This window comes from Argentina silus (genome assembly GCF_951799395.1).
Source record: "Argentina silus genome assembly, chromosome: 13".
In the NCBI taxonomy this organism is placed as follows: Eukaryota; Metazoa; Chordata; class Actinopteri; order Argentiniformes; family Argentinidae; genus Argentina; species Argentina silus.
In genome coordinates this window covers 3950237-3960102 of record NC_139667.1, presented here as the reverse complement: position 1 = coordinate 3960102, position 9866 = coordinate 3950237, and the positions used below count along the sequence as shown (strand labels likewise).

General features: G+C 46.1%; 1 protein-coding gene across 1 annotated transcript in view; it reads right to left on the bottom strand.

Moving 5' to 3' along the window:
• Positions 1 to 8297, bottom strand: part of eml5 (EMAP like 5) — a gene marked incomplete at its 5' end in the record, with an annotated part of 39122 nt that extends 30825 nt beyond the window's left edge. Inside the window, 2 exons of the mRNA XM_083683470.1 lie at positions 7532 to 7601; positions 8101 to 8297. Coding sequence (XP_083539596.1) covers positions 7532 to 7601; positions 8101 to 8297 — 267 coding nt within the window. The remainder of the gene's footprint in view (positions 1 to 7531; positions 7602 to 8100) is intronic.
• Between the last annotated feature and the right edge of the window lie 1569 nt (positions 8298 to 9866).

Below are 9866 nucleotides of genomic sequence, written 5' to 3'. Positions count from 1 at the left end.
TTTATCAGAGAGTGGAAGCCATTAGGGTGAGCTGCCATGTTGGGTCTGTGACAGGCAGAGGCAGAGGCAGAGGCCCAGGAATCAGAGGGGGCAGCTTTACTCCCTGGAGGTGACATGGTCCAATTAACCCTTTCATGCCCGGCTGTATTCACACTGTCATCCCTGGATCCCTGGTCGCTGTGCGCTCACGGGCCATGGCAGCCAGGCCAAACACTCAACGCCCTATTTCAGAACTCCCTCCTCACACTGGGCGTCCCTCCGGCCCCTGCCCTTCGCCCTCCCTTCACCTACCCTGTGATTCATAATTCAGGGCTTTCAAGCATAACTAGGCATTGGAAATGTTGCGTAACGCTCACTCACCCTCCCGCCCTGTCCCCCTCCCCCACTCCTCACCCCCCTCTGAGCGGGGGCCCACTATATCTGAGCAGCCTGCTGTCTGATGCATGCACCCCACCCCCCCCCCCCCTCCCCTCCCCTTCCCTTCCTCTCCCTTCCCGCAGCCGCCAGTCACGTTCCAGGCAGGGCTGAGTGATTCACTGGGCAATTCTTCCCCTTGCCATCTCCTGTTATTTCATGCTGCCACGGAGCCCCTCCATTAAAATCAGGCCGCCTGTTTTGCCAACTGCACTCCAGAATTTCTAATCCTGGCGTGTATTCAGATAGCAGAGCAGAGCGGGAGAGGCATCCTCAACCGCAGCACCAGCCCGCTGACTCTAATCAGCTCACAGAGAGGTGGTGTTCTCTCCCACCCCCCCCCCCCACCTCCCCCCCGCTCGGTTGCACATTTCCCTGTGTTGGGGAGTTTATTTCTTGTCGTCTTTTATATGGTGACACTCAATTTGCATTTGAAATGTGTTGCCGGTGTTTTACTCTGAACTGCCACTGCTCTGGAAATTGCTTTTTTAGCCTGGTGGTGTAATTCCGCTATTCAGAGAGGAGCAGTGTAAGTGATAAGTCAGGAATGGGGGTAATTGGCTCGACGATGAGGAGGGCTAGGCTATCAGACAGCCTCCTCATACTCACTCACTCAGGAGAGAGGTTTACTCTTTATCTCAGCCCCCCACCCCCCCCAACCCCCCACCCAACCCCCCACCCAACCCCCACCCACCCCCCCCACCCCCCCACCCAACCCCCATCCCCGCCCCCACCCCCCCCACCCCCACCCAACCCCCATCCCCGCCCCCACCCCCCTCTCCGGTGATGAAAACACTCCAACCTGGCTCCTCTTGTATGAATTACATAATCATAACCAAGCAGCTAAAAATAGTATTCAGAGGAAGAGACAATGATTGGTGCTCATTGAGATGCAGAAAAATACAGAGAGTAGATACCACAGATGGAAATGCTTTACATGCTGATGTTGACTGTCATCATCAGATGAACATCACATCGGACGATATCAAAACCGTAGTAAAGGTAGGTTTAAAAATATGAAATTAGCATATTAGCAGAGATGCTGTAGAGCAGATTTATTCCTTTGAAATACTACAGTTTAACGAGGTGCAGCATATTGGATCAATAAACCGTTGCAAATCTGTGCTCATTAGCCTATTTCTATATACAAACACTGGGCCATGAGTTTGGTATCTAAACCAGAGAGTAGAGATCGCTTGGAGGTGGGGCTGGAGGGCTGGGAATACGGGGAAACCAGTCCTTGACTAGTTTCTGTGACAACACTACTTTTCATTACCAGTGACAGTGTGGGGTTGGACAAGGGCATTAACCTCTCCTCCGCGCAACTCAATCCATGGAGGGGTGGACAGATGGGTAAGGCCACACTGTATCCCACCCTGCGGCCCGCACATGCAGCCAGGGCTAAGCTGGGGCACACCACATCAATCAAGTTGCAGCCCCTGGGAACTCTCCACTGGCTTACAAAGACAGCACAGCTCATCATTGGTAGAATCACTTTCTTTCCAAAAACCTTGTTCAAGCTCCAGTCAAGCCTCCCGAATCGATCCATGGATTTGACTTGTTCCTGTACTGACACACCGCGACAAACAACTACAATCAATAAAGTCTCCTGCACTGCACTGCCAGGGGTATTCTGGAACAGAAATGAGATGATTAAGTTCTGTCTGTCTGTCCCTTGCGCTGCGGCAAGCTATGCCCATGCTAATGCCTTGAAAGTCCTCTCAGTGACTTTCCGGCAAAATAAGATCACCGCTTCAATTACATTTCTTTCGGCTAATGAGATTGGGAAATCCCTTAACTAATGGCCGGGCCGGGCTGGGCCGGGCTGGGCGGGGGAGATGAAGCAGCGCTGCAGCGCTCCAGTCTGATATATGGCTGTTTGAGGTGGCTGGTTTCCATCTGCCAAGAGCACTCAGACTCAAGTCCAGGACAAGCATGTTGGGCTGGCTAGGTTGGGCTGGCTAGGTCTACAGGCATGTGGGGCTGGTGGAGGATGCTATACTAACTACACAGGGAGTGTTAAGAGGGACTGTTATACTGTTATACTGTTATACTTCAGGCAGGGAAAGTGGCCCAGTATATCATGACAACACAGAGCCACGGCATTGGGAGGAGTCAAAGGTCGTTCAGGGGCGGCCAAGGGACCCTTTAACTAAAGCACCTGATAAATAACTACCCTGCAGTCATTAGGAAAGAGCTTCACTGTGGCTCAGTGTGTGCGTGTGTGTGTGTGCGTGCGTGTGTGTGCGTGTGTGCGTGCGTGCCTGTGTGTGCGCGTGTGTGCATGTGGGTGTGTGTACTTTGACCATAACCTCTGGTAAATTTTAATTGATTCATCTTACATAATGATTGTTGGTGTACAGGCAATTAGGCTAGATTGATTGCACTCCATTAATTTGTCAGACACACACATACACACACCCACACACCCACACACACACACACACACACACACACACACAACCACTCCTCACGACATGGCTGGTTTGATTCACCAAACTAAAGCAGCGGTCACCTTGCTTGCTCTAGTCAAGGATTATAAGGAAGGGGCGGGATTTACACATTTCTAAAAGACAGTATTTGTCTTCCCTGTCTTTTACACAGCATGTTTAATCCGTCCCCCAATCATACGCCAGGTACTGCACCTGTCTGTGTGGAGGCTGCTCCTAACTATAAATGAAATAGCCTAATAGCCTCTTAGCCTAAGCCTAACCCAGTCCAGTAGTGGCATAGAAGCTCATGACTGCTTCCTTTTTGTTGTTGTCGAAGTCACCTGGTTGTGACTGTGGAAATGCATAGAGGGAGTCACGGGACTCAAAGCTCACATAGTTTCCTGTTGCTTAGTTCGTAACGTAAAACTAGACTACCTGATGTTTTAAAAAACACGTTGAAGGCCCAGTTAGGTCGTTCCTGTGTTAAAACTGTCGATTGAAATCCTTGTATCTCGATAAGGAAGATCTCAAAGTATTAGCCGAGTTCAAACCCACGTTCGAAATAAAATATGAAATTGAAATGCAAAAATATGTATTTTCCCCCCATTTCTGCAGTTTGTTGGTGAAGATGCTGAATCATGCTGTTTGCTAAATAATCCTGCACTTTGGAGGATCCTAATAGGAGTGGACAGATATGCTCTTCAGAGTGCACAGCGGCATTTTCCCAGAAAGGGTCAGCAGCAACACTGTGATAGGGAGACCTCTCAGAAACACGACCACTGTCTGACAGTCCACACTGAACACCCGGAAATACAACCCCACTTAACAAACCGCTTCTCTGGCGCCAAAGTCAGATACTATGATGGGAAAGATTTAAGTGTACAATATAGTATATGTGTGTGTGCATGTACGAATACATGTGTGTGTGTGCGCGCGTGTTTGCGTGTGCTTGTGTGTGTGTGCGCACGCGCGCGCGTGTGTGTGTGTGTGTGTGTGTGTGTGTGTGTGTGTGTGTGTGTGTGTGTGTGTGTGAGTGTGTGTGTGTGTGTACTCTAGTGCACACAAGGGAGGGGGTAGAGGACGCGCTCGAGGACGGTTGTGGCTTGGGGGGTTGAAAGTACTTCAGCTTTGCGGCAGCATTGGCCAAGATAAGCAGCTTTGGGATAATGAATGAATGGATGATTGTAGTAGCGTAAGCATTGGGATTCTGCGCAGGCAGTGACCAACCAGAGTGCAGAAACGCCACAAAGCTGTGGGGAATGAGCTGGAAAACCAGTAAGAGAAAGAGGCTTGTCCCCGGCTATTAACATCATTCTAATAGGCTAACCCCACTTGCATGGCTGAACCGTAAGGACATAAAGGCCTCTATGTTGTTCACTGTACTTGGCTGAACATACATGAGAACACTATGTCGTCAACACGCTATGTGTTAATGAACACGCATGTAGGCTATGTATACTGTAGGTAGGACACTTACCCTGACGAAGAGGAACATGTTACGTTTGCGCTGTACAAGCGACATTTCTACAGGATTTTTGGAATAACAGATCCTGATGGATATCCAGCAGATGAGCCAGAGCAGAATCCCCTGTGTGTGTGCCTCAACCAGAGCCTACAGTATGACTGTTATGATTACGAGCACAATCAGTTTAAATGTGCATTTCATCATTACCTCACTCACAAGGATCACATCATGTGAGGAACCGTCAGAGGTTCCCTCCTGCCGGAGGTGCAAACTGTCTCAGCCTTGGTGGAGAGCTGCCAGCGCCTGCAGGCCATGGACCGACTATTACTGAACAGAACATCCTCAGTCAGACCTGCAGCACCTTCTCATTGACACTATTAGGACAAAGAGCATCACGAATCAGCGCAGATTAAGGATTACGTTAGAAATGAGTGCGTTCAAGTTGGCGTGGCTCACGGATGGGCATGGCCATGGTGCACACGTCCACGAGTAGGAATGACAAACCCGGGTAGAATGGAGAGACGACAGGACAGACAGACTGAGAGTGAGAGACGGAAAGAGAGGGAAAGAGAGGGAAAGAGAGGGAAAGAGAGGGAAAGAGAGGGAAAGCACAACTTTGGGGCTCGCCTCTCTGGTGAAGATCATGCGGCTAACTGAGACGCAATCCCCTGCCCCTCCCCCCTCCCCCCTCCCCCCACTCCACGCTAACATGTCACTCACAGCTGATGTCATCTAATCCTGCCAACACAGGGACACCGTTCTTCTGAATTCCTCTCTCTCACTCTCTCTCTCCCTCTCTCCCCCTCTCTCTCCACCCCCCCCCCCTCTCTCCACCCCCCTCTCTCTCCCCCCCCCCTCTCTCTCAGAGATCTCTCAGTGTTTCAGTGACTGCAACCCCATAAAAGTCCATTGCTGACTTGTCTGAAGTCCTATACGTGCTTTATTCACAATGTTGAAGAGTCACTTCAGGGGATTATGATTGCAATCTTTAAACACATCTGCTTGGAATTCCACTTAGTGTGTGTGTGTGTGTGTGTGCGTGCATGCGTGTGTGTGTGTGTGTGCGTGCATAATTAAACAAACATTGGTGGGTATAATAATGGCAAAATAAAGGTGGAGATTGTTTGTGCTGTATTGACAGAAATAAACCGGTATAAGCTTTAATACCTTATTCACCAGGTAATACCTTACACCTGCCCAGCCCGAGAAGACACTGACTGTACTGAAAATACAACTAATGTGTACAATCGTGCATAGGGCAAAGAAGCCATTTTGATGGGCTAAAAACTATCTTGGTAATGTGCAATATTAAATTGAGGGCCCCAATTTGCATGTGCAAAATTGGTAAAATTGGGGCAAAGTCGGCCATCTTTACCTTGATTTTTCTAATAGACACAATGAGAAATAATCCAATGGGAGTTCGGAATACGTGTCACGTTTCCTTGATGTGCAACGCATTTTCAGACTGTTTCAGACAAAAACTCTGATTGAATAGTTCTGATTTCTCAAAACCATTGTTAAAATCAAGCTACAAATGCTACATACAATTCTGAGTTGTAACATATTGTTTGTTCTTCTCAGAACTATTTGCTGAATGAAACTGAGGCCCGCAGTTACAAATAAGTATTGGGCTATTCTGTTTCTTGGCAGATAACAGATTTACTGTACTGTATATATACATTCCATTTATCACAAAGTAACACCAGAACACTATTTTGGGCGTGACTTAGTTGCAAAAGGGGTCACAGTAAGTCCAATGAACAAGTCATATTGAAAACCAGAGCATTAGCTCCCCTCATTCATACAGTATAAAAAGCCTCTTACAAAACCAGTAGACAAAAGATGCCGCAGGGCGAGGCAACACCAGGACAATGAGATGAGGAGAACAGTTAATGAGAGTAATTAATTAATTCAGTACACAAAACACTATCAAAGCCTCTAACCAAAAAACAACACAAACCAAACAGAGAATACGGGCCTAAAAGGCCTAAACTTTACCACTGACCGAGAGTCAAAAAGACACCAGACTCCGCTCACTGTTAGTGGACACAGCTTCTGTTGGGGCCGTTTCTTCATGAGAAAATGGAAACACAGTAAGGTGGGGAGGGAAGGAGAGAACCTAAACCCCACTGCTTTCTGGGAAGGATGCATGTTTCCCACATGAAGTTAATGCAACATGAGAGCTGTCCAACAACTTTAGTTCTGTCTGCTCCACACTGCTCCTCCCGTACTGGGCTGTAACCCTAACCCTAACCCTAACCCTAACCATCACCCAACATCCTCACCCTAACCCATAAAAAACTGACCAGTGTTATATATCCATAATCCTTGAGCCAATTTCAGCCACAGTGCCTAACATTTGTCCACTGCATTGCCACAGGGATAATGACACCACAACTAGATTTGGTCCCAGGTCTAAGATTTCAGACTGACCTGCTCAAGACTATAGCCTGAAACTGAAGCTTGAACAACTGTTCTACCTAGAGACCAGTGTCTGGCTCTTTCACCCCGAGTCAGCAAACAAACCGGCTACCTCTCCTCTGACTCTCCAAGAGGACATACCTGTAGACACACCCAGACATAAATACAGGGTCAGAGGGGTTACTTGGCTCTCTGAAAAATTGGCTCACAATTGAAAAGCCATCCCTTATGTTAGGGAAGACATTAGCTCAGTGTTACGAACGGGCTACACCGTAGGTTATAACACAGTGATGGATGCAAAAAGCAAATTGAACGAACACAGTCATCATATGTGCTTGTCAAACGGTCATCATAACAACGGTCAAGGTCTGCCACTGAAATGTAATAAGATATGCCATCGGCTCCTGCTGTACACAGCAGTTACACTGAAGCACTTCACACACAAGGTTAGGCCTAGTCTCTCTGTTGACCAATTAATAATGGAGGAGCAGGCCAGCTGACTAACGACACAGTATATAATCCTCCTCATCTCCAGGCCAACACACACACAATGTCCACAGAAGCACTGGAGCGTTGGACACAGGTCATTGTGCATTGTGTAGAGCAAGCTACCACAATGTGTCCCTTGGAAGTGAAAGACAGGATGACAGAGTAATCTAGAGAGACCCAATGACAATGAAGGATCTTTGCTCGTGAGGTTAGCTGAGCTCATGTATGATGACTATGGTCATTATGAGATGAGCTATAGGCGGGGCCTATGATATCAGTCTCTCTGTCTCATCACGTTCACTTGACCTACGGACATCTCTTTTTGGGAGAGCTTTCCAAACATCACGTCCAGGTTCTGCAGTATGATCTGTGTTTCAAGTCTATCCGTGGCCATTTGGAAGAGTTGTCACTATTTCACGTGCCTAGCCTATCACGTGCGCACTGTGAATAATAAATACCTTGTGCCCCTGCATTTACATTGCTAGGATGTCCGCAGACAACTGACTTAATCAAATGGCATCTGTTATGTAATGACCAGCCCCGTAGCTATTTAGAAACGCATGCAAATGTCACCGTTAGAAAAGGTGAAATGTCAGGCGACACTCCAAAACGGACAAGAACGTCCACGCGCTCTCCGAGACCTAAAGTCGCTGTCCAGCCGCTGGTGCTGAAACCTGCTACAGACACCGGGCTGATCTGTGTCCACAAAAGTAGTTTCCATTTCCTTATGAAAAAACAGTGTGACTGCGTCTGAGAACTTCACGCCATAGTAGGTTATTTCCTACATACTTTCCATACAAATAAAATATCATTTGGTTTTCAACATTTACCACGTCTTTGACATTATTCGCATGTGAGTGGTTCTGCAAGTGGGATTACCTGATTATGTCATCGTTGTGTCCTAAGTAAAATTTTTGCTTGTGTTCCCGTGTGTTATACACTACTCCCACTCCGGCGACGAAGTAGACTATTTCCTTGGCCGCTGTATAATACAGGTTGTTGCGGCATTGATGTCCCCGGTATCCGTAAACCCACTCAAGTCGCAGGTGACAATTCGGAGCGGTTCTGTCAGCCATGTCCGTACTTCTTTGCCTCTGTCGCGAGTATTTTATATTTTTTCATTCACCAAAAAGGATTTCATTCAAGCCCGTGTCCCTTTGCTTGTTCCGTTGTTAATGCATATCTTGTCCTGTACGAGCGGTTATGTCGGACATTTGAATCCCATGTAGATATTCTCACTGTATCTTGAGATCCTATACCCTGTTCCCGTTCAAGCCCGTGAACTATGCCGTTGTTTTCATAGTGAAATGCATCTATCTACCTTGACTTCAGCCCCAGGCTAGCTGCCCCGCTCGAGACAGGTCGCATCTACCACCTGTGTTCCGTGAACGACAATAGTGGAACTCCGCCCACCTACTTCGGATGTATGTAAATGACGATTTCTTCAAAATAAAAGCGCCCACGTTAAACTTGTTTAAGCATTGAGAAATTGTAAATATGGATAAAGGAACCACAACTTACATTTAATTTATCTCTGGAAATAAACATGTAATCCTCTCAATGTATTATCTGTGTTATTGCACTGCATAGGACACATATTATGGACTGTACACACATGAGGCTAAATTATGATAGTTACTACCAATCTACTCAGCAACACTTCTACAATGTCGATCAGGTGAGTTTGAGTCTAAAGCGGTGTCTTACGAAATGTTGCTGGTTTTTTCTTTCTCCTTGCTGTCCAAGGTCCTGAAACCAAATTTTCTTGATCAAAGATGAGAAAAACAGATAATAAGGAATTTAGATGGAAACACCACTTTATTACTGCATGCCTAGAACACAAAGAGAAGCTGCACATTCAGAGGTGGAACTATTACATTATTATTGCGACTACATTTGACTGAACATCCCAATGTTTGGTCGTTGTCAGTCCAATTTATTGATCCCTTCCTGAAGATACTATAAACCTTTGCTCTTAAACATGCAATATATTATTGACTTTGTTCAATGAAACTAGATTTTTAAATGCATTGCCGTTCCAAACTAACTTCTCTGCATATCACAATCTTTGCTGATTTCTAACATGACTCCCTTAACAGTCAGTATTGTATGTTTGAAATACGACCTTTCAAAAGCAATATGCCTACTTTATTTATTTTATTTTGGCAACGTTAGTTCAGTCCATTATATGTGCCCTATGTAGTCCAGATGGGGCACTTTTAACTGTACGACCACAGTAAAAAGCCATCAACATTTTATATGGCACCGCTCATGGTTGAAACTCACTTGGGTTAGATTCTAGAAATGTAGCTGAGTAGATTGGTAGTAAATATCAAAACATATTTGTGTGTACAGTATATGTGTATGTGCGCCCTATGTAAAATGACATATGTAATTGCAGAAATATGTAAATTATGATGATACAAATTCATTGTTTGAAATTGTATATACTTTATGTTACGTAATATTGACTTATTTCATGAAAAATATGAGAAAACATTGTGATCCCTCACTTTTCATTGAGCGCTTACCTCGCGCTTTTATTTTGAAGTCGCAAAAACGAAAGCGGAAATGTAATATTGGAACCTGTTGCTTATCGTCCTTCACGGAACACTGACGCATCTACCCTTTTCAAGTCAAATCCC